General features: G+C 45.9%; 1 protein-coding gene and 1 long non-coding RNA gene across 2 annotated transcripts; both read left to right on the forward strand.

Moving 5' to 3' along the window:
* Positions 1 to 1,253: 1,253 nt before the first annotated feature.
* On the forward strand, positions 1,254 to 2,396 carry LOC129737261 (uncharacterized). The gene is made up of 3 exons (XR_008734940.1): positions 1,254 to 1,510; positions 1,976 to 2,201; positions 2,312 to 2,396. It is a non-coding gene; the product is annotated as an uncharacterized LOC129737261 (long non-coding RNA).
* Positions 2,397 to 2,438: 42 nt separating this feature from the next.
* Positions 2,439 to 26,575, forward strand: LOC129737257 (heat shock factor protein 5-like). The gene is made up of 7 exons (XM_055725677.1): positions 2,439 to 2,495; positions 5,299 to 5,673; positions 8,624 to 8,721; positions 13,736 to 14,254; positions 18,985 to 19,144; positions 25,056 to 25,233; positions 25,998 to 26,575. The coding sequence occupies exons 1-7, from the start codon at positions 2,480 to 2,482 to the stop codon at positions 26,035 to 26,037; spliced, it is 1,386 nt and encodes a 461-aa protein (XP_055581652.1). The 5' UTR covers positions 2,439 to 2,479; the 3' UTR covers positions 26,038 to 26,575.
* The last annotated feature ends 1,377 nt before the right edge of the window (positions 26,576 to 27,952 follow it).

Here is a 27,952-nt window from a genome sequence, read left to right on the forward strand (position 1 = left end):
AGAAGAGGTTTGGTTTTGTACCTTCTTGCTAAGAAAACTTACGACAACTCCAAGATAATGTATTTTGAGGTCACAAAACACACAGGTGCTCAGTCTTCTCACTACTGTCTTGCTTTGAGGGCAGCCAAGACAGAGGAATGTCGTTTTCTTCTGCCACTGCTGGTGACCTGTGGGCAAATGCAAGCAGAGAGAGAGATCACCGCACTCTTCCTTCCCCAGCTCCCTGCTCTTCTTTGCCTGTTGGTTCGTAGCAGATTCCTGTTCTGCAGCGGTAAGGATGGTTCTGCTGGTTCCTGCAGTCTGCCTGCAGTCACAGCTGACAGCACAAGGCTGAGGAGAGGGCAGATCTGCACCAGTGCAGCTCAGGCACCGCCTCAGAGCTGTGCCAGCGCACAGTGCAAGCACTCGCAGTGACAAAGGTGCCGCTTAAGAGTTCTGGCCTTTGTGAATGTAGCTAATCTTGTTCTTTTTTCCTCTCTCTTTTCTTCACACACACGCACCCCCCCACACCCTCCCTTAGCCAAGTAACATTATGGTACCCAAAACATCCTGTGGCAATTAGTTCCCCGGTTTCCCTGTGATTAAGTACCTGATTTGATTTCTCCTGTTTGAAATCCTCCATGAGTCGTGCTTGCCTCCTTTACACTAACTACAACTTTACTACCTATATTTTTATATAACTGCCCCTCTGAAGATTCCTTCTTCAGTATTTCCTTCCGCTGAAGCTAGTTCTTACCCTCGCTGCTGATTTTCTCTGCCCCATTTTAACTCCACTTGATCTGTTCTGGTGTGGGGATCAGAACTGCACAGGTCCTGGGGGGTTTTGGGGCAAATGTGACACAATTCCCGATTTGTTCCGCGTTCCTCTGCACTCCTTATAAATTTGCTTTTCCTTTTGTGAACTGCCAGTGGTTTTTAAGCCGACACTTTGCAACACCTGATCTGCCGGCAGCATTCCTCCCGGCGGGGTAAGCACCAGCCCGGTGCACCCCCGGCACATGGAGCAGCTCCCCAGCCCCACGCTGCCCGCGTCCCCCTCTGTCCCCCTCTGTCCCCCCCGTCCCCTCCGTCCCCGCCACCCGCGCCCCCGTCCGTCCCCTCCGTCCCCGCCGCCCGCACCCCGCGGCAGCCGCGGCGCCCGGGCAGGTCCGGCTGCTCAGCAGAACCCGCCCCCGCCCCGCCCCTCCCCTCCCTGGGATTCGATGTTGTGTCACGTGGCCCTGCGGCCCCGCCCCCTTTCCCGCGCGCGGTCCCGGGGCGCCGGGCAGCCATGGCGGGGCGCGGGGCTGCGGAACGCGTGTTCCCCGCTCTGCCCCGCCTGCAGCCGCTTTCCACGGCCCGGCGCCCGCCCGCGCCGTGGTTCAAGGACGTCCAGGCTGCCGCCGGGACGGCTCCGGGCTGGCGGCGGGGCCGCCCCGAGCGGCAACTTTCGGCCCCGGGCCTCAGCCGCCCGGTCGCTCACGGAAGCTAGGGGAGATGCTGGTGGCAGCGGAGCTGAGGGGCCGGCGGGGTGAGGGGACCGGCGGGGCGGAGGGGGATGGCTGAGGGACATGGTGGGGGCTGAGGGACATGGCCCGGCTGAGGGGACTTGGGGAGCTGAATGGACGGGGGGAGTGAGAGGGATGGCGGGGCTGAGGGGGGGCTGAGGGCAGCGGCGAGCTGAGGGGGATGGCGGGGCTGAGGGGGAGCTGAGGGGTTGGCCGGGCTGAGGGGATGGCGGGGCTGAGGGGGGGCCGGGCTGCGGCCGTGCCGTGCCGAGGGACCGGGGCGCTGCGCGGACCAGCGCCGCGGCGGGGCTGAGGGCCGGGGGCCGCGCGCGGCGGGCGGCGCCTCGCAGGCGGGGCACGTGCCGTTCGGCGCGTGGCGGGGGAAGCGGAGGAGCGGGGCGGCGGTTGAGCGCGGCGTTGGCGCCACCTACCGACACGGACGCGTCGCAGCAGCCCGTCCCCGTCGGTGCCGACACCTTCCCCGCCAGGCTGTGGCGGCTGGTCAACAGCCCGCGCTGCCGCTCCGTTCGCTGGGATGCCTCCGGCCAGGGACTGGTCATCAACCAGCCGCTCTGTGAGTGCGAGCTGCTGGGCGCCGGGCCGGCCGTCGCCGCGCAGCCGGGTGGCCGTGGGGCAGCGGCAGCCGCCGGTTTCTTCAAGACCAAGAACTTCAGCAGCTTCATCCGGCAGCTCAGTCTCTATGGCTTCCGCAAGGTGGGGATGTTGCCGGGGAGCAGTGTGGTGGGGCCCGGGCCTGGGCCGGGCCCAGAGGGTGGACAAGGCAACGGTGGCAACTGCACCGGGCCCCTGCATCGCTTCCGCAGCCCCCACTTTCGCCGCGACCGCCCCGACCTCCTCGTCCACCTGAAGCGCCTGACGAAGGGCAACAAGGCGAAGATGGCAGCGGGCTGGATGTGACCAGCCGCCCACCCAACCGCTTCCAGTGCTTGCCTGGCACGCCACTGAACGGGCAGCCGCTGCCTCCGCCCTCGATGCTCAGCAGGCCTGGTGAGTCAGAGTGGGCCATGTGGGGCCTTGGTGGGTTTTTGAGAAGCGCTGGGTGGCATGGGATTTGAAAATCAACGCTCTCCTGAGGGAGAAGGGTTACCTGTCCTTGCCGGTGGCATCTCAGTTCAGCTGGTGTAGGGAAGCTGTTGTTGTTTATGCAGGTAGATCTGCTGCCAGTAAGCATGAGTAGCATGGTTCACGTGTATTTCAGGCTGCCTGTAGACTACAGTACAGTCTCCATTGCGTACTACACTAAGAACACCCTTGCTCGATCTCTGTGGAGCTGGCACAGCTCTACCAGATGAACGTTACTGCTTCTTGCCCGTCAGTAAGGATGCCCATCAGTAGGGATGCTTAATAAGCTGTCATTACGTGTGTGTGAAACAGTGAGTCGTGTGAAGTGATAACTAGAGCATCCTGTTAGTTTTGTGCAAAGGCGACAAGACCTGGTAGTAAGATTTTTGTCAGTTGTCTCCTGAAAAAGAATTCACAAGCTATGTAGTTTTTAAAATGGAATGAATAAGTAGGTGAGAGCTAATGAGAAAATAATACTGCTGAAAAGCCCTAGAACATGTTTTCTTTCTTTCTAACCCTCTTTGAGAGGATCTGAGTTTTCCCAAGATAAGTGTGAGCCCTCAGGATTTTTCCACAAATTTTATATCAGCCCTAAAGCTTTGTAGTTGGCGCTGTGTAAGGAAGATGTGAATATCTTGCTTTGCAGTGCTCTTGGGCTGCTGCCAGAAGAGCACTCCGGCTTCCCATTCCCTTGGTGGCGTGTTAACTGTCGTCTTCCTTGCAGCTGATACAGCAACATGTTGGTTCAGTTCAATGATCGGAGAAGACTTTAATAGCCTGGCTGGCTCTTGGACCTGGGTGATGCACCCCATGGGTGCAGAGCTGTAAGGTGCGGTGTAGGAGAAGCGGCAGGACTGTGCGACCAGGAGAAGGGGAGAAGCAGTTGACGGTACTGCTGTCTGCAGCACCGGCTGGCCTTTAGAGCAGAGTAGGGTATCCCCATACTCTTGGTTACTGTGTCAGGGTAGGAACTGTCATCTAATTCAAGTGGTGTTTTCTGTGATGTGTGTGGAACTGCACGTGCAATACCAAGAAGGCAAAATGAAGCATCTGAAAAGGGATGGAACTTACTTCAGTAGGGAGGCTAGGAAGCATTTAAAGTAATGACTTGATGTTAACCTTGTTAAGGCTAAGGTGAGTCATTGCAGACTTCAGTGACATGTGGTTTGTCTGATGTAATGCAGACCATTGGTAAAGGAAATTATTAGAAAGAGATGACACTTTCATTTTTTGTCCTCTTTTTATGGCTGCAGTTTCAGAGTTTTTGCTCTAGGAGTCTCATTTTCTAGAAAGACAGAACAAGGAAAACATTGGGGTTTCTATGCAGTCAAGTTCTGACAGACTGACAATGCACTGTGCGCTCTGTACTGACTATTCAGCGGCATGTCTTTGCTGTAAATGTGAGGTAATTTGATAGATAAGAGATACTTGTGTTTGCAAAGCGTCAGTCTGTTCCCAGTGTCTTGCAGCGTGTAACGCTGTGTTAAACATTCAGGAACAATTCCTGGACAGCAACTGGAGGTTGGTAACTTGGCATCCCGTGGTGTCTTGTTTACGTGTTAGAACTAGATAATCTTCATGTCCCTATCCAAAGGTAAAATATAAACAAAAGAATTTTCATACCCCTGTTCCTTCTCTGTTTATAAATGGTGAAAGTACTGAACAGGAAATAAACGGTCCTATACATTAAGTCTTAGCAAATCTTCAGGGTCAGCTGGTATTTATTTAGTGATTCTTAATGGTTAAATGTGAACTTGCAGAATAATGACTGTATGTTACTGATTTCATCAGAGGAGTGCAAGAGGTAAATGTGAGGCTATTTTTAAAAAAAGTCCTTTTGGGTGAGAATTGGAAACTACAGGTCTGAGAAAGCCTGGCTTCTAGATAAACCCTATTGACGTGAACCATCCTGAAACTTGTAATTCTCATGGCTAAATGCAATCCTGCAGGGGAGTCACAAATGCAGTAGTTCTTGCAGAAATCAATGAGCACAGGCGTTTGCGGTGTTACTGTCAGTGTTTCCACAAAGTCACCAAAACAGAAATTGAGCTGTCATGGTATAAAAGCAAATGCCATTTCATGAAACAGTAACTGTCTGAGAGAGGAAACTATAAAATAATAGAGAAGAATAAAAGGACTGTCTAGGAAATAACAAAATGGCAAAGACTGGGATATTTTAGTCTGCACTGAACTAGTTGAGCTGACTGAGAAAAAATTGGCTTTGAAATTTTTTCTTGACCAAATAAATGACTTGTCATAAAGTACTTGCAAAGTCCATTGGAGGATTTTGACATTGCCCTTCCCTTAGCTGTTTGTGAGCTGTCAGTAGTGGAGTTTGGTCAAATCTTGCTTTATGATGTCCCTTTTTTAAAATGTATTGTCTGATTTAACACACAGTATTTTCAAAATTGCTTTTGTTTGGTTTAGTAAGTTACTACACATTTTGATTTATAGCACATTTCTAAATATGGGTAACTCGTTACTGCCAGTTTAAGGAGATTGAATGCTACGCAGACACCTCTGGGTTGGCGCTTCGCTCGTGTGCCACACAGCAGTTAGTGCATGCTTGAGTCTAAGAGTACAGTCTCCTTTCTGGATTAAGTACGCTGGAGCAAAGGTAGTCTTCCCAAATCATGTTGTAGAGCCTTGGCTCCTCCTATTGCCTTTCTTTGCCTGTGAAAACTCCTTTCCTTAACACTTGTTTCGCTTTATTTTGTACCCACTGCAGGACTGCTGACTGTAGGACAGTTTCATCAACTTTACGGTCAAGGTGTTTTCTCTCCTTACTCCTACATGGCAACCTCGTGCCAAGCCCCCAGCACTTTACCAGCACAAAGATTAGATCCGACTCCAGTCCCTTCCACTTGGATCCAGCAGGGACCACTTGGGTTGCTGCCAGGGCAAGGGGCTTCCCCAGCTTTTCCAGATAAAGGGGCTGCGTTTCCTGTACTCCAGACACTTCCAACAGGAGCCACGTACACCCTCCAGCCTGTGGCTTCTCTTCCGCCACTTCAGCAAGGGACTCAAAGCGTTGCCGCATCCATTGCAAATTGCAGCAGCTCTGCATCTTCAGTGCCGTACTCACAAGCCTGCTATCCAACAGGTATGAAAAAAAATTCTGCATTTGCTTTTCAAAAATAGATTTTAAAGTGAGACTTTCCAATATTTTTCTACAATACTCCACCATGTGTATATCTCAAGTGAGAATTAGAAAGTGTCAAGTCTAAAAGGAAGATGGACCTAAAGCAAAAGGAGTTTCTGTTTGGTATTCGTGTCCTTCCTCCAGATTTTGTGTGTCCCCTGGTGATTTTCTGGATAGCCTTTCTGTTGAGGTGAAAGGGCGAGGAGAAGAATATTTGTCCAATACTAGTCGGTGTGAGGCTAACTTTCATTTTTGTTTTTTTAATTAAGCAAAACTTGGACAATGGTATTAAAGCACTGAGACCTTGTTAAGAAGTAGTATCCTAGGCCTTGGTCTCATGTTTTTCCAGGTTAAGGTTTTAAACTCAAAGATCAGTCAAAAGTATTGTGCAGAACAGGGGTCCTCAAACTTTTTAAACAGGGGGCCGGCACGCAGATTAGGTGGCAGGCAGTCATCTGCAGCTGCTTGGTTTCCCCCTCCAACCCCCGGTGGGGTGGTGGTGGTGTGGGGGTTCTGTAAATACGGGGGAGCGGATTGAGGACCTTGGGGGCCATATCCGGCCCGTGGGCTGTAGTTTGAGGACTCCTGGTGTAGAATATTTCGTTCTGCTCATACTGTTTTTGTATCTAAATTTTTTTTCTTGCTTAGCTTCTTTATGTTGTATTTTTTTACACACTGAAAACTAGAAAGTACAAAGTCTTGGTTCCTTTCTTTTTTCTAAATTATTTCTGCCACAATTGTCAGTCACATTTAATCACTCAATTACAAAGTAAATCAGTCTCACTGAAGTGTTTTTATCCTTCAGAAGAGGAGTTGAAGCAAATTACTGTTCTTTTCCTTGCCCTTACCTTGAATGGGAAAAATCACATGATAGGTTATTTTCTGGGGAGTGGTGGTGTATTTGTTGTGGGTTTGTGGTGTTTATTTTAATTTCCCTAAAACTTCTGAAATTCAGAACAGTGACTCTTTCCTTGAACAAACTAAAGCTCAGTTGTTATTCTTTCCTTCTGCCTGCTCCTCCTTTGGCAGCCGCACCTTCACAAAGACAGCTATCTATCCCTGTTTAGAAATCCTACACAGTGAAATCATTACATCTTTTGTGCATGTCTTCTGAGACCTCTGCTGAGAACATTTCGGACAATAATCAACAGTTTCTGTAACGTCATTTTTGTCAAGGAAGGGTTCTGAGGAGCTGGGCATTTCTTGTAGACACACTTAAATGTTTAAGAGACAGGCAACTTCTGCCACGTGCTCCTTGCCTTGTGCCCCTTATGCAGAGATTACTGTGGTGGCCAAAGTGTGGAGCCTGCCTTACCAGCTGCTAACTATCAAGTCTTCTCCCAGGAGCAGGTGTCCTGAGAGTCATAGAATGGTTTGGGTTGGAAGGGACCTTAAAGATCAGCAAGTTCCCACCCCCCTGCCATGGGCAGGGACACCTTCTATTAGACCAGGTAGCTCCAAGCCTCATCCAGAATACTTGCTTCATTAAGGTGGGAGGTGGTCCCCGCTTTGCGTTTCTATTGGTTACAGAGCATAGGCTGAAACTCATCATGATGAATTGTAGTTGTCTCTGTCTCAGCTAAGGCCCCAGCCCTCTCCCGTAGTCAAGGGAAGGAAAGGGGCGTCTCGGGTGCGATTTCACGTAGCTCGGTTTAGAGTTTGTCTTGGGGTAAGATTACTGGTGTCCTGGAAGTGCCTGTTTTGAAGTACTGCCTGTAGGGGAGCTGAGGGAGACCAGCGTAGATTTAGACATGAATATGGAGATCTCTCTCACTGGATGACGCTCGTTGCTTTAAGTTTAAAGGATAACTTGGCTATGTTGCTCAGGTAGAATCTTCTCGGGTGGGAGGTGGGTGCGAGAACGCAGTGAAAACATACCAAATTTTGCAAGGTGTAATCAAAACTAAAATACAGAAACTTAGGGAATCTGAGGCGTTTGAAACCTCCAGTGAATTAATTCGCGTTTCTGAGAGTGTAAGTGACATTTCACTGGAGTATGATAAATCTTTTAATTTTCACTGTCACTCTAGGACTGTCTCAGCGGTTTTACTTCTGTGCCTGTGTATCTCTTAATCTCTCCGCTATCCTTTCTTCTATATATTATAACATACAGAATGCTGAAGGCGTGTTTCTTCAAATGTCCACATGAAAAAGTCTGGTTTCCTTCATCATGAAAGCACAGCAGCAAGATTAGTTTGTTTGGAAAGTGATAGTTAACCTTAAGATATGTATTTAGTAAGTGAGAGAACTAAAGAATGTATGTTCAATCTTATTCTTGACTCTCTTCATTTCACTTTTGAAGTCCCATTAAATGAAATCAAAGTAGAACTTTGTCAAAAGATTTCTTTTTGTGTGTATTCAAACTTGTTTGTTAACTTCCGTGACAAAAAGATTTCCCTGGTTTTTCATTATGATTCTTATTGAAAAGTCAGTAACATAAAATACGCTCATCTAAGTCTTTTTTTTCCCCACTAGCCTTAGACCATAATTAGTTTAAGGATTTAGTTCTGTTTACTTTCAACTATCTGCAAAACCTTTGACAGTAGTAGAATCGCGTCAAAGAAATGCGTTGAAGCTTTATTATCCGAGAGTGTCTAATAATGAAAAATCAGTCATGGAGACCATGTGAGAAATATTAGTTATTGGTGCCACCTGACAGTGCAAGTCCAGTCGCGCCTTTTGAATGCATCTGTGGCTGTAGGGTTCATTTACCTATGAAGACCTTTCTGGTGAGTGGTAGTTTAGGAGTAGTCATGATATTCTTCGGAATGATACACTCTTGGTTAAGAATAAATTTCTGGAATTTCGCTTACTGTGTGATTATTGAAATGTTTAATCAAAGTAAGCAATAGAACTCTGCACACCTGGCACAAGTCCCGGCAGTCTGATAGCTGTGTTTGAATTCTTGCAGCCACACCGCAGAGCTGTTCAGCAGCAGCCCACACAGATCCTCTGGCTGGCTGTGCTGGTCCTACTGCTTCAGCGTGCACCCACGACAGCTTTCTCCAGGTGAGCGTAGCCTACTGAAAGGAGGTGAAAGCGAAGGAGACTGTATGAATGAACTGCAGGTTTATACACTTGTGAAATTAAGGATATAAATTTGAAAATGGATCTGCTTGATAAAGTGAAAGTGATGTGGTTTACAAATACCTATTTCAAAGAACCACTGAATGTTAAACGAGTAGTTTTGTAATTCAGGTTAGGTTTCAGGGTAGCAGCATAGTGGGTGTCCTCATCAGTGGAGTGTTTTTGCTTGACTTCACCAGAATCACTTTTAGTTAATGAGCCTGCATTTGTATTGGAAGAATGTTCTTGCCTGGACAAAAAGAAATTCTTTAATATTATGAAAATACTGAGAAGCAGCTCCACTTCTTTGTCTCAGATAGTTTCCTGCAGTCCTGAGTTTGATTTGATGAACGAGAAAAACTAAGGTGACTTTGTGGAATGGGCCCCACCTCGGAGATCTCTTATTAAAGATAACTCCAGTACTTCCTGTAAATGCTTTATGTAATTTTAGTGGAAACTGCGCCTTATTTGGAGGGCCTGGCTTATCAGATATCAGAAGATCTGAAGTAAAAATGCAAGAGCTTCCTTTTTTATTACAGCATAACGCATATACTTTTTTCCCCCTCACAGAGGACAAGCAAAGCAAGTTATGCTTATGCGTGTTGAAAAAGGGTTGACCTACCCAAGCTTGATCATCCAGTTTCCTGTCTTGCAAATATCAACCTTTCTCTTTTATTCATGACTTCTTTTAAAAAATAAGCTTATCCAAGATGGGCAGGTTATGGCCAGGGTAACACGTTAGTGTAAGGCTATAAATAGCCAACAGCCAGTCATGCCGTCGATATTGTAGTACTTATTTTTTGCACAGTGCATCTTTGTCATCTCACTTTCATTGTGAGCTGCTTTTTTCCTCCAGGACATGAGGATCCATCTGAGCGATGGGCAGTCACAATTAAATAGCTTATCTCGGAAGGCCGAGATCCATGGGATAGTAAATCATTCCAAAGGAGTTGTCAGAGGTGGTGTTGTGGCTAGATTGAAGGATAATATACAGTGTCCGAAGGGTCTAGTAAAAATCAGTTGTTTGGAGAAGCAAGTCCATGGGCAGTGTGTGGAGTCAGAAGAGCTTTAGGCCACTTGCTAGTGGTTGCTTTGTTTCCTGGAAACCCCCAGCAAAAAGCTGCCGAGCATCTGGGCAGACTGCGGGAAGGCGATCCTCTGCGTGAGAAGGCCAAAGGCGAGCAGTGCCCTGTATCAGTTCCACCAGGTCAGTAACCGGCTGTCTCTGAGCAGGGTAACACAGCTATCGTACCGCGTGGATCAACGGGACTTCTAGAGATTTCCGATCTTAGCATAGCCTAGGTCATTGCTCCTGGAACGTGGTGACAGGCTGTGCAGGTGGTACAGAAGACAGCAGTTTGCCTGCGGTTCTTGCTGAGCTGTGGGGAATAATCAGTTTGCCTTTTGTGTGTTCTGGGGCATATACTTCCCCAAACTTCTGCTGGGGGATGTGGCAAGCTGCAGTATTGAGCATCCTGCCCGGCTGGTGTACTGATCATCCATCAGTAACCACTTGCACAAATCCTCAAAAGCGGTAAAATTTATCAGCCCTGGCTGACTAAGCATTTTTATTGTTCTTCACAAAAAATAGAACTATTGCATGGTATATTTCCTATCGTTCCACTCGATACCTTCTACCAGGTGCAGGAATTCAGTGCGATGCTGTTGAAGTGTGGTTTGCGGGGTGTTTTAGGCTGTTTGGTCACGCTGTGTGCTGCTAGGTAGGAGTGGCAAAGCCTATGCGAAACTGCTGGACCAGTCCCGAAGACAGCGAACCGTATCGGCACACTAGTAGTCAGCAAGCTGGTTACCAGCCCCGTTTCTGTTGGATCCAGACGGTGCTTTGTGGTCTCAGAAGGAAAAGCGGGCACTCTTGGACAAGGAAGCCTAACCTTGTGCTGTTCTTACTGGGTCTTGCAGAGAGCATCACTTTTAAGTTTAGGAGAGATTTAAGACAGGTGGAGTTTCTGGGTCTTGGGGGCCAGCTGCTGGGCTTGTACAGTACGCACCTGAGCTGCTGAAAGTGTTAGGTGACCCTGACTGGAACATGGGCAGACCAGGCCGGTAACTAACTGGTTGGTTGGCTGCAGTTTGCTCTCCAGGAAAAGCTACAGAGAATTACTGCGTGGAATGGCAAGGGGACATAGGTGGTTATACCCAGACACGGTGGCTGATGATGGTGTATCTCACCAGGTTTCTGAAATCGGGGTTTCAGAGGTTTGTATTACACTCTCATCACGGTTGGTTACAAAACAGGGAGCTCAGGTACAACTTCTTACCCATTTTTCATTTGGGTTCTCTTAAGTGGGGTTTGGATTAGTGTGGTGAATCAGTATCCTTGGGTAGGAATGAGTCTTTTGAGAGACCTCCTGCTATCTTCTGCAACAGCAGTGCTGGCAGCTCACAACCATTAGCTCAATACTTCCCCGCTGCTTTATCATAGATGTGAACTGAGGCTACATATTGGATTTCAGCGATTTTTTTAATTTTTTTTTTCCTGCCCTCACCTCGTTTTGTTTTTTTTTAATAGCAGCCCTGCCGTTTGATTATTGCTATTACCGTGGTTATTAAGCTGTCGGTATTTCCTTGTGGAACTGAAGCAAGAGGTAACGGGAAATGGAAGAAATAAACGTGCAAGAAAAAAGAACAACTTTCTGACCTTAAAAGCAGTCCTAAGTAGTTTGCTTTTATTTGTAATAAGGAATGATAATCAGCCATGTTATTTCAAAAAGAAATCAAGTCTGAACTAATTCCGATTGTCCAAGCACTCAAGCCAGATTTGTGTAGTCCTAGCGGTCCCTGAAAAGGTGTGGTTGTGCTTTAATTCCTGCACACGCTACGCTAATCTTGTAAGTGAAATGCCCGTCTTCTCTTTCACCACTTCTGCTAAGTTAGACCATTTTTCCTCTTGAGCTTGAATGACCAGCAAGCTATTAGTCTTTCAGGCCCTGACTTCTCAATCTTTTATCGGTTTTCCTTGTTTCATTGCTGCCTCCCCCCATCCTTCTCCAGGTGAACTAAAAGGATTTAAATTGTACCTTTGTGTGGCCCCTTTCTCCTGTTGGAAATACACACGAGATCCTGTAGTGCATCCAAGAGGACAATATGTGCTGTAACAGCTTCAAGCTGAGGTCCCCTAAGAAGAGGCAGAAAAAGATTCAGTATGGGTGGGTTGGTTGGTTGGTTTTTGGCAGGGATGATCTTATTCCTGGATGGTTTGGTAATCCAGATCTTACTTAGAATCCTGACTACTTATGACACTGAACAAGCAATGCAACAGAAATGAAACACCTTATTAACATTTTAAAAAAATAGAACTGAAAAAAAAATCAAATGAGAGGAATAATGTTTGAACCTATCTCATAAAAACATAAAGGTGGCTTAGCCTTTAATGAAAAGATTTTGCTTAACTTAACCTAAATTTCTCAAATTCCAGGTTTTATTTCCCCCTCCGTTTCCCCCCACCCTCCACAGTTTGTGGCTATCTGCAAACTGGCACATCTACACGAATCCACACTAGGACTTGCCTTCACACACCCAGGAGACAGGATCTCATCTCTTTGTGGTATCTCCATCAGGGAGAGACCAAGTCCTTCACTGGCATTTGATCTGATACGGCTTTCCTAGTAGGTGATCCTGTAGCTTCCTGTTCTCTAATTTACTCGTCTCTGGAAGTAGCTTTTCATTAACCATGACCTCAGCTAAAAGGTCTAAGGATAGTCAGGCACTAAGGACTACTCCTTCATACTGGATCTCTTCCAAAAGAAGGCTGTATTTTAAATAGACCTGAGTTTCTGTTCAACATCATTGTATGACTTGTATTTGTCAGAAGAAATGACCCTTCTAGTGTCCTTTGACTGAGTCACCTCCAGAAGAAGTAGCAGTACAGACACTGGCTGTTAAAATGCCATCTATCATTTCACTTGGGTAGGACTTGCTGCTTTGGAAAAACTCTTTCATTGTCTTCATTCTGTTTTAAAGGTTATTCGATATATATGAATGCTACTAAAAAAATCATCACTGGATTGCTGATTGTGTCCTGTCATCCTGTGATGTCATTACAGTGAAAAATTTTAGTAGTGTTCAGACCTGATCTGTGATGGCAAAGGCAGTCTCTGTAGGTTCTACAAGAAGTGTTTCTGACCTGAAATTCTGTCGGGTTTTTATGCAGATCGATGCAGACTTTGGGTTGTGCCTCTGTGGGACACTGTCATGACCGGAGAGTCCAGATGTGAGGCTGTGACAGGCAGGGCAGTTTTGCAGTATTTGCTTTCACCGGTATTTGAACTCCCACTCATCCTGGGACTGGGGCGTTCCTGGGGGGCACCCCTTGTGTAGATGTGCCTATGGACAATCACTTGAGGAGGAAAATGGTATTATTGGTTAAGAAGCGGTGAGTTCCTCAAGTTGTGTTGTCCATATGCACATTTACAGCATGTGGACCTTTTTCTTTTGCTTAAAAATGATGTGGTTTATACTGATTTTTTTATACTACAACAACAGGAATGCTTGAGTTTTAGAAGGAACTGAAGGCGGGTGGATTTTCTCTCTCATTTTCTATTACGTATGTGGCACATGAAGAGGGTGGTTCTAGTGTACCCCCACAGGTCCTACTAAGACCAGAAGTCTCTGATTTGAATGCTTGGGTATATTTAACACCTGCGGTGCAAAGGGTGTGCAGACAATGCATCTGCAGGCATACACCAGCTCCTAGTAAGTAACCTTCTCTCCAGGGTAGACCATGAATAGAAGAAAGGAAGCGTGCCAAGAGTAAGGTGGTTAATGAAAACCAAGACAAAGCAGTAGCTTTTTTCTTTTTTCTTCTGGTTAAACTTGCTATTTAACTGAGAATAACGGACAATCTTTCAAGCTTGGATAAATGGATAAACAGAATCAGTACACATCCTGTCACGGTAATTTTTTGATACACAAGTTCACTGTATTTTGTTTTTTCCAGAATCCTCCAATGCAGTCATCTTATGAAGCTGAACTGATGCCGTCTGACTGGCTATGTAATATATCTGAAGAAAACAAGAAGGCAGAAGTCAGTCTTGAAGCCACGTTTCAGGTTGCCGCTGAGGTGCATTCATCATGCAAAGCTGAAAAGGTGGGAGTGGCACCTGTAGAGAGCCAGTATTCGATCCTGGAGTTTAATGGAAATCAGGCACCGCCTGTTAATAGTTACGCACCTTCTTCAACTGAGGAAAGCCAGCTGGAATGTCTCACTCCTGTAACTTCAGACACATCATTTCTGGTGGAAGCAGATGGAGCACTGAATTTGTCTCCATTACAGCCTTCTGACATTCTTTGTGCTGCCGATCCCACTCTGTCTATGGAAACTGCTGCTGCTGCTAAAATACTACAGGAACTTCTGACCACACAGGAAGCAGATGAAAAATGGAGCAAAGAACCAGATCACTGTCCAGCTGAGTTCTCCCTCATGTTTTTTCAGGAAGAATTGTTCAGTCCAGAGCAGGTAAGGGGTAAGGGGAGGTAAACCAACATCTTTCTTGAGCTAACTATATTTGATAGTAATGCTAGGGTCTGGACCGGTAGCTTTTCAATATTCTTGCCTGCTTAAGAACTGAAGGCTTCTTTAATTAAGCCTTTTTATGGCTTTTTTTTTATGGACAGTGAAGGGTTTGCTTGGTAAAGCAAGATATAAAAAAGAAGACGGAATGAAAAAGTATCCCATGTTTCCCATGTTAATGAGCATGACATGTGTCAGCCTGTTGGCCAAGTTAGGGTGCTCATTTGCATGGGAAACATGCGTAGTGCAGGTGTATTCGTGGTGATGAAGTGGATGCTTTTTTAGGTTGTAACATACCATCTTTAATCTCCAACAAAGAAGGGTATTTTGAGAATTGCTGCTGGAGGCAGATTTTTGCTTAAATTTAGATAAACGGTTAGATTGTTTCTGATAAATAGTTGTAAGTTCTGTTTTCTGTGGAAAGTATAGTTTATTCACATTTGACTGGTATAAAGCATCTTCATTGGTTTATACTTTGTGGTGTACAACAAGTTGTAATTGTACTTCGGTCTACCTGTACCTGGTCTTCCCGGTATGTAAAATTATAAGTCTCATGAGGGGTGAGGGGCATTCTAGATGTTACTCTGTTAAGGCAGCAAATGCGTGCTCTGCTTTTTTTTTTTTGTTTTGTTTTGAAAACAAGGTAAGCTCAGGAGATTGACTGCATCTGTTTCTGCTGCATGAGACCTACCTTGCATGTAGGCACTCAATCTCATTTTTGTGTGTGCATTGAAGCTACTGTCTTATTGTTCTGTCGGTAGCTTGACGCCTTCACTGAAGTTTCTAGATCGGAAATCATCAGCTGGCGCAAACCTCCCGTTGTTGCTTTCAGCGTTATAAAGATTAGTCATCTTCCTCTTGGGTATCTTTCTAGAAAGGGGTGTGTATCCTGATCAAGCCTCTGCACAGCTCAAGCCTAGACTAGACCGTTCTGCTCAGTACCGTGTAGGGAAGAGCACATCCCTGTGCTAGTGCATAGAGTTGGCAGCACTCCTTAATTGGTGCCCACTCATTATATTAAGTGTTGACCGCACTTTAAATGTTGTCAGTTTTAGAATTTTGGAACTGCATTTTTAGAATGATAGGTTGTCCCTTGTTGAAGGCCTTTGGAGTCCGTGACCCGAACTTCCTTGTCAAGAACTGGGGGAATTAAGCACACGAACCACGTAGTTGTTTGGGAGGGAGGTTTTGTATATTTGTGAGAATCCTGATGTTGGTCCTGGACTGTAACGGGTTAAATAACTGGCCTCATTTTTTGAGCAATTGAAAAGCAATTCAGGGACTGTTCAGCGTTTTGTTTGACAGATTCCCTCTTTCTGTTAGAACTACTCTTTAACTAGTCTCCTCCTCCCAAACTCAGGAGAGGGAAGGTTAACTTAACACCCTACTTGTCCAGAGCCTGGGGTCATGGCAGGTGCAGAACTCTCCAGAGGAGGCTTCGGTGCCTGTACTCCTCACATCAGGCTCCAGCACAGTTTTCTTCCTCATCCCTGAATCTGGAAGCACTCAGGCTTTCAGTGGCTGTTGGTACCATGTGTTTTAGAGCAAGCTTATGACAGAATAGTGGGCGTGCACAGAAGACCGCTCTATTCCTCTCTACACAAGCAGAGGGGGAGCAATTTCCTCCACTGTTCATACAAGAGCATCAGAACAGCTCTGCTGGGTCAGATCAAAGGTTTGTCTTGCCCAGCGTCAAGTCTCAAAACAACAGCTGTAACCTGATGTGTAGGGAAGAGCAAGAACAAGGAGCGCAAACAGAGCAGGGCATTCCTGCTTACACATTCCAGCTACTTTCAGCCGGAAGACTTGCGATGATGCTGTGTACTTCATCTTGGGTTTCTGCTCTGTGGACTGAAGTCAGCCCTTGAAACTGTCGGTTTTAGCATACGGGACCTTTTGACCAAGCTGGTACTGTTTTGTTTTCTGTTTCGTTCACAGTATTTCCCAGCATTTAATTACTCTTGTGACCAGCACTGAGCCTTGAACTGTCTTCCTCGTAGAAGTAACAGTTTAGTAGAAACCTGCTTTATTCTGCTTTCCCGATTTCCTAAAAGACAGCAAATTAAAGAGCAGCTCTTTACATGAAAAGAGTTAGTACATTCAACAGTTCAGATCCAGCGTTGTCCTCTCAGCCTCAGTGAATTTCTGTCCTAGACTTTTAGAGGCTTTGGCCTTCTATGGGCACCTCTTATTCCACTCCTACTCCTAAGAAATGTTTTATTTTCTTCTTAAAGTGGAAATAGAACATTTCTGTAATGCTTGATCAAGAGGAATTTGCCTCTGATTTCGTTAAGTCTCCTTGGCAGCATACCTATGTGAAGGCTGAAACGCTTGCTTTCTTTGGGGAGGGTTAATCCAGCAAACCCCGTTCATGCGAGTTGCTAATTTTAGTACCTCAGCTTCCCATCATGGTTCCAGCTGGGTATAGGTATAGTCCAGTCAGTGTCTCGTAAGTCATGTAAGTAGTGAGATGCAGCAGTTTTGGCGTTTTTCAGTAACTGAAGTGAAAAGGCAAAACTTTCACGTCTGTCAGCTTTGGTAGCTTTGCTTGATTCTCTGCCAAACAATGTTTTGGACTCTGAAGTTGCAGAAGTATTAGACCTGAGTGGAGGGTCTGTCCACAGGTGCGGTGAATCCATGGTCAGAAACATGTTCGCTTAAAAGACCGAACAATAAAAAAAAGGGATAGCTTGGGAACCAGACTTGTGTGGGCTAGGCTGATGCTGTTAGGATGAAAATGGTATTATTACCTATTACATTAGATTACTGAAGAGTTGGTGTGTAAGATTCTATAAACACAGTGATAAAAAGAAATCTGAAAGGGGTGCTGTGCAGTATGACTGCTCTTCAGTTTCCACACACGCAGCTGTAAGGGTTAAAATTGGACACAGCATTGGAAGTACAGGTTCACCAGTGAGGGGGAATGAAATTTCCTCAGTTTGCTGGCCACGCTCGTCCCGGTGTAGCCCAAGGTGTCGTTAGCCTTACTGGGCACTGCAGCATCCCCAGGTCCTTTGCAGAACTGCCAGTTAGAGTGTCTAGACTACTTTCACCACGTAGGCTAGTAACGGTTTCTTAATAATGGTGATCCCAATATGCATGTTACTTGTTTTTTCTTTATCAAACACTGCAGTTTGGTTTCTACATCCCCTGCCTGGTATTGCTTTTCATTAGTCTCTTCTTTTTAAATAATGAAGTTTGCAGAATTGTTTCTAGAGCAGTTGTCCAGTGGAATATCTGGTTTAGAATGCTTACCTGAGAAATCTTCCCTTCTCTCACTACTTGATGAAGGCTGCTCACTGATTTTTCTAGAACTTGCTATTATGGAAATGTCACCAGGAATAGAGAAGTCATCATCACTCGTGAGACTTGGATTCTAGCTGGTGAAGGTAGTGACCTACAGCCTGCCTGCCTTCTTTGTTTTTGTGCCTGGGAAGGAGTTGTGGTTCAGACATCAGACAAAAGGCACTGCTAGCCACGTGTTTTTCACGTGGCCTTGTTAACAGTACTAAAGCAATACATCCAGACAGCACATTTCAAAGAGGAAAAACCGAGTCAAATGGGTATCCAGCAAGTGCAGGAGGTGTGTGGGAGGGAACTAGTTCTCCCTGGAGTACTCCATTACTGTATTTGCACAGGCCTTTTTGAATGTTATTATACAACTTTGTCAAGCAATGTATGTGTGTTTCTATTGATACGTATACACATAGCCTGTTATATACTCAACATTGAGTAATGACAGACTCAAGGTGGTGAGCATGATTTTTGGAAAGACTATCTTATTACCAAGTGTGACCTCTTGTCTTCTGTAAACTCGCACATAATGGTTTTCAAAAGCTTTTTTTCCCCTTAATAGAAGGAAACATTGCAGGCTCTGAGCAGTCATTCATCTTTAGGTTATTGATGCATAAGATATTTGCAGAAGAGATGACTATTCTAGAACAGGTGATACTGTGAAAATTTTTCTGTCTAAAGGTAGATTCCAGGTGCTTAACTTTGGGCCTGTACTGCCTCAGTGAAAATGAAACAGAACTTGGTTGTCCGGGTCTTTTTTTTTTTTTTTTTTTTAAGCTACAGGTTTTTGCCACATGATCATGGAAATGTACCAGTTTGCCAAATGGTTGCCTGCAAAATACATGTAGAGCAGCAGCAGAGGGCTCTAAAAAGCAAGCAACACATTATAACTTAATGTCTTAACGACTGTGTGGGGTGGGGTGAGATTCCCAACCAGAAATGTGTGGTTCACGTGTGGTTCTGCATCACACAGCTCTGTCAAGTTGAGCTAGATCTGTCGTTATTATTACACGTGCTGGTAAGAATGAGTGCACCTGTATTTCTTCTAGCTTATTTCTTCTAGCTATTTTAATAACTGAGGGAAAAGTTCAGACTGTGGGGACATGTACCCTAACTTTGTGTATTCTAGTTTTCTGATCTCATATTTTGCTTAATATGATGTTTTGTAAGAGGTTGTTTCAGTTTAGCAACCTTACTTCTGAGTTAAAAACACTTACTATGTCAACTGTCTAGGCAGTGTTCACCACCTGTTAGATGCCCTTTTGGAGTGGAGAAGAATAGCTTTTATTTTGTTTTATTGGTTTTATATTAGTTTTATTATAAGATAACATTGAGTGATCTTTGGTTTTATTTCTTTTGGTGTTGTGTTGTGTTTTTTTAAGGAGAATACTAGTGTTAAAAGTGAATCCAGGACATCGGAGACAGAAGAGAGACAATTCACTTCAGGAGCTGAGCCTGTGAACGAATCTGTAGAACAGACAGATTCATCTGTAAAATCTTTCTCCCGGAAAAGACGCAGTTCAGACACAGGCAACTCTCTCGGTAAGAAAGATTCTACGTTTTCTCAGAGATTACGGTGACAGCTACTCTGAAACTAACTATTACAGAAAGGGGAGAGTAGAAGAATTTACTTGTTGTCTGCCGTGTGAGTACTTCATTGTTCCTTCCGTTAAAATACTAAACTTGTACAACCTCTTAGTGTACTTACCAACACACTTCAATAGAGACACTTATGCTAATTACTCTGATGTGGGCAAGGGTATAAATTATGTAAGTAAATAAAACTTGAAGTTCTGGGAGTTGTGCCAGAAACCTGGATGTCACAATACTGAGATTAAGTCCATAGACGTGTTCGCTGGAGGGCGACAGTGCTGTGAAGGAAACACTGAGTAATGAGGTAACTATGGAAGTTCCAGGGGCAAAACCCACCAAACTGATGAAGCTAGTGTAGAAGTCTGAACTCTTTGTCTCAGATCACTGAACACATTGTACCAGTCTGGTAGTGTCCTGAAGCACATGAGAAAAACAAGCCACAGAGTATCTGAGGCTAAAAACTTCACAAATCTAGTAACTGAAGGGAAAACCGAAATGCCCACAGATTAGAGAGACATAAGAGGACACAAAAAGTACTTGGGATCCATTCTAGAGGGGAATTTGGTTCAGCCTGCAAGTCTCTAAGAAGCTGTTTCCCTCACAGCTGTTCATCAAAGAGCCGATGGTGGGGTTTGAAGAGCTGTTGCTCACTTCAAAGGGTGGTTTCTAGATTCCAGATCATGATGCTGGTTAATAGTTCAGCTCATAATGCCCATCAGTTTCAAACATTTAAGTAAGGAATAAAGTCTTTCTGTCAGGAAGCTGAGAAAAAAGGTGGGATGCCACCTTGAAAAAAGACAAGCTTTTGTTTAAAACACATAATCGAGAGTTCTTGTTCAATTACTTCCTGGTATCACAGATAACTAGCAAACTTCTCAGCTTTCATATCTGAAGCAAAACATTTGCTTAACGTGCCAGTTGTAAAGTTATGTACAGGAACATGTTGGAAAGCATTCCCATGGGATTGTTCCACAGGGATGAAACACTGTTGTGCTAACGCTTATTAGCAACGATTGGCATAGTCTACTCTCTGGGAAATGTGACGGTCATCCAGGTCTGCATTTCCACTGTTGTACCTTTGGGGCTTGGTGTGCGTGTTAAGGGTAGAGATAGACAGCACACCTGAGCCAAACGTGATCAGGCTCAAGCTAGCCCAAAGTCAGTTGGGTGCATGATAGAAGCCTCCAAGCTGGCATAGCCTGTCGGCTGCATGTCAGCTGTAAGCCTGAAGCAGGCAGGCTCAAGTGCAAGCTGACTTCTGCTGCTCTGACTACACCTTTGTCTGTCAGCACCTCCTGTCCTCTGTGAGACTCTGGAAACAACTTCTTTTTTAATCTCTCTGTGCTAAAATGCATCACGATGATTTCCAGGTGTTTCTTGGCAACTTGCCCTCTGAGTGTGATGGAGTCCTCTCTGTTTTCCTGTTTTCCTTTGGGCACTCCTTTGCAAGTTTTCTGAGCCTGCAGTTTGATACATGCACCCTGCTGTGAAAAAGGCTCTTCTTCCATCTATTTCAGTAGGCTGTTTTTTTCTATGTTAATGTCACTTTTCTTTAACATCACTTTTCTTTGTTACGTGGTGACACCAAGTTCTAGATACCACACAGCGAGAGCCAATATAATGTGGTACATTTCAGTGACTGGGAGCAGCTCTGAGCCCAACCCGAGCTGTTAATCTGTAAAAACGCACCAAGAATCAAACCCGCCTTTGTGGAGAAGGCATTGCTTCCCTCCAAAGAGTGGACTGGACTTCTTTGCATTTCACAGCTGTTCTGTAGCAAGAAAAGACAAGCGTCCTTTCCCTAAAACACCGTCCCCAGGGTTTCCCTCCATAGCTGCCAGCCCATCTCTGCAGCACCATAAATCACCGAGATGGGTTATCTGCTTCCTTCAAATGGAAAACCAATGTATTTAACCAGCCTTCTCAGCTAAATTCTAGTTTACCAGTTTTAAGAACATTCTGCCCAGCAGAATCTAGATGAAAGGTGTCTCTAGTTCATTGTCCTGTCTCCAACAGTGTCTTCGGCATTTCTGTACCATTAAGCAGAAAAGGCCTCAGTAACCTTCAGTTGATTTTTAGAGTCCCTTTTTGAAGCTGTGCAAACATTTAGCATCCACTGTGGTTTTTGTAAGTTAATGTCATTAATGCAGATTAACTACACAGCGGGTGAAGAACCCTCCTCTTCAACTACTTCTGAGTCCTCCCGGGAGCCAGAGTCTGCTACAAAGGGTGCAGAACTTAACTCGGCGCTAAGATACATCATTGCAAATGATTACAGGCTGTGCCATCTGTTCCCTTCCCACTCCTTTTCTTGAGAGGCGATGGGTATGGTGCTCTAGCTCCTGCCGTGTTTATCACACGGAGGTGCAAGGAATAGTTCACCTTTCAGGGACTGCTTTTTTTCAGCCCCAAGCTCGCTCTTAGGACATAGATTTGAAGGTGCTGATGATGCATCTGCTTTTCCCACTACTTTCTAGCTGAGCTTGTCTGTTAAAATGGGAGTTTTGAAATAAATCTGTCCGCTTTTGTTGGCAGCATACACACTTGCAACAGGAGTCCTTTTGGACTTCACAAAGGATTGAGAGGAACTCTGTACATACTTTGAGTCTCCTTCCCCATCTCCTCTGCATTGTGCTCCACAGGCACACTCAGCTCGTGAGCACAGCTGTACTGGACCTAATATCTGTGGCTTGTGCTTCCTCTTCTAAAAGAGCACGGGAGAAGGACCAGATTCTGATGGGAGGAATTTTTGTTTGCAGCCCGTCTTTCTGGAAATAGGCATCTCAGAATGGAGCAGGGGGAATTTGTTACTTGTGGATTGAAGCATTTAAGCTGATGCTGAGACATTAAGCAAAAAATCTTTCTTTCTCGATGGCTGACCATATATTTTCTGTGAGTCGTCTAGTCCTGCAAATAATCTGATGACTTTCTCTGACTTTTTTTCTTTTTTATGCTGCAAGGTGCCCTAGACATTTACCACCCACTCCCATGCCGCTGCAGTTGTGTCGCTGTGTGTTCTCTCTCATTCCCTCCAAGGTAAATAGATTTCTAGGTGCAATTGCTAAGGGCAAATCTTCATTCAGGCAAGGTCTCCCATGCTGACATCTGTTCCCTTGAACTGTTTCCTGCACCTTCCAGCCAAAAATATTGTTAATGTTCATTTAGTTTTCCTACCCGGTCACAGTGAGATCTCTTCCTACAAAGGTGTTAAGAGTTAATGTGGGGACAGGCCTGGCCCTGAGCTCTTGAACATCTGTGTGAAGCCCAAAGCGAAGTTGCTCTCGGGAGTCCGAGTGGCAGCTGCTTGCTCCAGCTCAGTTGCCATTACCTTGACGTCATTATATATTCATTGAAGGCATTTCAAATTGCCTGTCCTGGCAGTCTGCTCTTTGGGATGAGTGGGTGTCATACCCTGTGTCTTAACTTGCCATAATTTAGAGGTGCATTGTTACAAGCCCCCTCATTTCTCCATCCCTATGCGTTTTCAAGATGTGTTCCCAACAGAGTCTGCTTTGGCAGGAGGCAGGTGTCAGAAAGTGCAAAAGTGGTGCCTATTGGGCAGGAACTTTGTAGTACAGAGAACGAACAGAGGCTGGAAGATGTGAATGTGTTAGTTTAGAGGTTAAATTTCTTGTGGGTGATGTTTGCAGTGGTAGCGCTGTTGTGACTTTATCGGGGTACTTGTTCACTTTCTTGACCTGCAAGATCTGGCCATACGTGGGAAGTATCTCTGTGTTGCTGTGGATCGAGGTAACTGTCAAAAAAGGAGCCTCTTGTCTGTCCTCTCTGTGACGCCACGAGTTTTTTTCTGGGATCCTGGCGCTGGCTGTGGTGTGCTTTGAGGCAATTGTGCCTTTTCTGGGTAAACAAAGGGATATGGCACAAGCAGGTCAGGCCTTTCTGTAGATACTGCCAGGGGCTTATAGTAATTAATGTTTGGCTTTTGGTATCCATGGTGGCAAAGGCATTTCTAAATAATACATACTGAAGAAGGGGAGCACTTTTCTTATAATCTGCTTTGGGGTTTTATATTTAAATTTTTGAAAAATTGGAAGAATTCCTGTTTCTTTAAACAGTAGGCCTCAGGTGATCAGGTTATAGTCTGACATTGAAAGCATATTTTATAGTACCTGATAGAAATGCAATTGCTCTGTATGCTGCCAAGGGAAACATATCCAAGCACTGATACGTACTCGGTATTCCCTTTTCTTCCTAGATCTCCGTCTGCCGGTGGATGTACCTTGGAAGCGGGGGTGCTTTCTGGAGGATGAAATAAGAGAGTGAGAAGTGGGTGACAAATGTGCAGCAGCTGCCAGCTGGATTCCCCTGTCAGACTCCAGCAGCCGTGGAGCTTTGCCCACAACAGCCACTTTGGATCATTTCAGCTGTGTTTAAAAAAAAAAAAACAAACCCCAACAAAACACCAAAGACCACACACAAAAAAGCCCCAAACAAAACAACAAAAAACCAGCAAAAAAACCAGCCCCACACCACTCTATTTTTTGCTTTCTTTTTAACTTGGTAGGGTATTGTTCAGTAGGCCTCTTTCATTACATTTTCTACCTGTCAAGTTATAAAGCACCGAGTGGTCAGAGTAATTAATATGAAGTAATTCCTTAGCTGTTTGTATTCTTTAGATTTGGAAAGTCTGAACTTTACAGGAACCCTTAAACACTTTCTTGAGACATCCTTACTGGGAAGCAGATGGGTTTTAGTGCTCTGTTAGGAATCTGTTTCACTTATTTATTTATCTATTTAACGTTGTTGGGAGCTACAGTATGCTCGGCATAGGTGGTGGTTGGTGCTCTCGCTGTCTTTGCTTGCAGTCGTACCGTGGCCCTTTACTGGGGATCGTGTATGAAACAAAAGCATTGGAAAGTCGCAAGATTCTGGGTCTGAATGGGTCTGAGATTTCAGGAGAGCAGCTAAAGGAAAGATGAGCTAATTTTCTAAGTGATTAACCAGGAAACCTTCTTCCTTCCTGAACCAGCTCTCTGTTTCACCAGCAAGTGTATGTATGTCACAGCTGCTGATCTTTTACGTTCCTGGGGAATTCTTCTGGTTTAATAATTTCCTTTTGATGCTAATGGTATCTGTAATGATAAGTTATTTATTATTCTAGTACTCTGTTCTAATTATGTCTTGAAAATATTTTTTAAACTTTTAGAGGAAGATTGTACTTATGTTGATAGCAGATCTTAAGTTTTTAATAGCTATACATTTGTGTTCATGTTAAAATACTGTTTGAAGGATAAAGGGGGCACATCCTCTACTTGTGGTGTTCAGGAGATCCATGTGGAAGAGCACCTAAACCATCCATGTAATGGCTTCATGCGTGTTCATACGAGCCAGCCCTGAGCAAAACGCACGAGAAGGGAGCAGAGAAGCTGTCAGGACCGCCTCGGCTTGTGTAGCTCCCAGCTGTGGCCGGGATGTGCTAAGGGAGCACCGGGCAGTAAGATGAACTGAGGCGAAACCTTTCCTTACAGCTTCTGTAATAAGATCTTTCTTAACCAGTAGTAACTTCTGTAATAAGGTGGTTTGTAACAAGATACTACTTTTTTAAAAATAACTTTTGTAATAAGATGTTTTGTAATAAGGTATTTTAAATAAGTAGCACCTTCTGTAATAAAGGTGTTTTTACCGATAGTCTTGTTACCGGGAGCAGGGTGGGATGTGGTTTCCCGTGTGTGCCCTGTTGTACCCCTGCCCAGGCAGGGTCGGCCTCAGGTGATCAGGTTCTAGTCTGCCGTTGGAAGCGTATTTTGTAGTGCCCGACAGAAATGCGGTTGCTCTGTACGCTGCCGAGGGAAACATACCCGGGCCCTGCTGTGTACTCAGCGTTCCCTTTTCTTCCTAGATCTCCGTCTGCTGGTGGACGCCCCTTGGAAGCGGGGGTGCTTTCTGGCGGTGACAGATGTGCAGCAGCTGCCAGCTGGCTTCCCTTGTCAGACGTGTAGCGATGTTGCAAGAAATGGAGCTTTGGCACGGCAACGGGTGTCGCATCGGTGTTCTCTCCGTGTTCTCGATGACCAGGGGTGAGTGTGTCACAGCTGGAAGAAACAGCTGCTTCCTGTTCCAGCAGTTCTCGCTGACACGTGTATCACCCAGCGGCCGCTGCCCGGCGGAGCAGTTCCCAGGCCGGCGGCCGCTCTTCCTTTGCACCCCGTCCCAGTTCCTGCGGGGCGGCTGCGGCAGCGAGGGGGGGCGCCCCGCGGGGGGGCGGTGCGCGGGGCTCGCGCTGCTGCGGACACTCCGCTCTGCTCGGCCGCGCTGCCTGCGGCGGTGGGTGCTGCCCTTGATGCTGCTGGGGGCTCTGGGCTCCGCTGGCACCTGCCTGCCTGCTGCCTGCGCGCCACCGCGGGGACTGCCTGCTGGCTTTTAACCCTTTGTTATTAGAAATACCGACTGGGGGGGGTGTGGGTTTAAAAACAGCGACCAGACATCACCAGACCCACGCAGTTTTCTTAAGCTGCAGGAAATAACTCTGGCCCAGGATTTACAGCCCAGTTTCCACCCGCCCCGGCCCTGGGCTTCCCGGGCTGCAAGCACACGTTGCTGGGCCAAGTTGAGCTTCTCATCCACCAACACCCCACAGTCCTTCTCCTCAGGGCTGCTCTCCATCCGTTCTCTGCCCAGCCTGTGCTTGTGCTTGGTGTTGCCCCAGCCCACATGCAGAACCTTGCACTTGGTGCTTCTTTCCTACTTTCCGTTAGATCTAAAGATGTGGGTGACTTCCCTTCTATGGAACATGCAGCAAGAGCACTATGTCAAATCAAGGTTCTCTCTCTTTGAGTTTCAGATTTTTTTCACAGATTGGTACTTGCGTAATGGCTGCTTAGAAAAGAAATCTTTGCCCAGAGGAGCCTGCTGTGTGGCCCAGCCCTCAACGAGGTGTTCAGGCCTGGACATAACTTTTAATACCAAAGTGCAAACCAGTTCTGTTTTGATGGAGTTCTGAGAGTTCTGACACCGTTTAGGTAACAGCATGAAATGTTGGCATGTGGCTGAACTCTGTTGATTCAATAGCTGGTAAATATTCCCTGGCCAGCCTTCCAAAAGTAATCTGCCCAGGGGGATGCAGGAGGCTCGGCAGCAAGTAAAGCAGGGCTTTGCAGGGTGGGGCGTGGTTTCTCATTGAACGTGTCCTCAGGGAGACTGACATGTTTGAAGCAAACGGGAGGCTGGTGGAATAGGTGCACACAGCCAGTGTGCGTGTTGTAAATAGATGTTATGATTGCTAGCCTTAGACTCTGTGTTAGCAATTACTATATCCAAATATAAAAAAATTGGAAAATATCAGAGCTGCACAACAAAGGACAGCCCTGGGAAGCACAAAAGCCGGGAAACAAAACCAGTGCATTTACAGGTACCTTAACTCTGCATCTTTGTGTTACATGGTTTGCTGTTAGATGCTGGCAAAACAGAGTGTATTACTTCTGGAAGAACTAAATTCTGCAGCAGAGTAATAATGGGTGCTGCTTATCGTATGGAGCCTTTCCCTCTTTGTAGACAAGTCAGCTAAGAAGTTAACTGTATTTGTGATTGCTTTTGCTAAAAATGGTCTGGCGCTGGAGGCTGTCCCAGTGTGCCTCCCCAGCCGAGGGCAGAGCCGTGTCTTTTTGCTACTCTAACGTTGTTCCTTACTTGATAATACCGCTGTAAGGGTACCCAGTAATTCACAAGTGGAGCTGCGACCCTTTGCAGCCTGGGATCAGATGAGAGGATGCCAACAAGTGATGTTGCAAGGTGGGACAAGTGCTTGCCCCTGTGTCTCTCTCACTTTCATGCACTCTTCAGCCTTTGCCCTCAAGATCGAAGTCTTTTGGCCAGGAGGCTCGGTGAGGCCGTGGCTGCTTCTGGAGTGCCTTGTGCTGCATGAAAGGGGAAGAGATGAGAAGCCCTACGCTCAGTTCCTCCTCCTCCTTGCTCATAGTTCAGGAGAGAGCGCAGAACCCAGCTGGAGTGTGTGCATCCCTGTAGGGACTCTGTAACCGTAAGGCTGGTAGACTTCAGAGCTTTGGGAGAGCAGCTCTGAATTCATTGGGTCACAGATCTATACAACTTGCCACCAAAGGTACCACGTGATCAGTTTTCTATACAAAGTGTAATTTAGCTGTTAGGCAAAGCAGAAGTTCAGGTCTCCATCTCTGGGTCCTCAGTGGAGATGTACAGCAGAGATGCAGGAGCCTCCAGGCACAACAGTGAATTGTGTAAAACAACGCCAAGGATGCAGTTAACTATTCAGCTGACTGCAGAGGCAGACGGGCACTGTATGCCAGCCGCTCCTCGTTATTACTCTGTCTGCACAGCCACCTTGAGAAGACCTTGGGACTATGTTAGCGAGAGAGCTCCTCACAGACGCTCAGCATCACCTTGCCTTGTTCATGCTGCAGTGGCTGTCGGGGCAGCAGCGGGAAACCAGTGGGCGTTGCTCCAGCACCATGGCTGAGCGCTCAGTCTCGGGCTCTTCAGATCACGCCAGAGTGAGCCAGGAGTTTAGTTGAGACTTGAGAAACGAAAGCACCTGTAGACGTGCCTCTCAGCTGGGAACCTTTAGGTGACAGCTGTGTAAACCCTCTCTCGGCTTTTTCTTGTTTCAGGCTAAGCTGTTTGGCTTTGCGTTGTGGATGAGCACTTTTACAGCCAGAAAATAACAGAGAGGTTACTTGATGCTTTCTGGATGATTGCTGTGGGCTAAATGGCATGTACTGATGGTATCAGATGCACTTTAGCCTTGTGCTCCAAACGAATCTG

Source organism: Falco cherrug, chromosome 13 (assembly GCF_023634085.1).
Source record: "Falco cherrug isolate bFalChe1 chromosome 13, bFalChe1.pri, whole genome shotgun sequence".
NCBI lineage: Eukaryota > Metazoa > Chordata > Aves > Falconiformes > Falconidae > Falco > Falco cherrug.

Coding starts and splice junctions, on each gene's coding strand:
- LOC129737257 (XM_055725677.1), top strand. Junction 5,674..8,623: donor ACAAGCCTGCTATCCAACAG/GTATGAAAAAAA, acceptor GAATTCTTGCAG/CCACACCGCAGAGCTGTTCA. Junction 19,145..25,055: donor AGACACAGGCAACTCTCTCG/GTAAGAAAGATT, acceptor TTTTCTTCCTAG/ATCTCCGTCTGCTGGTGGAC.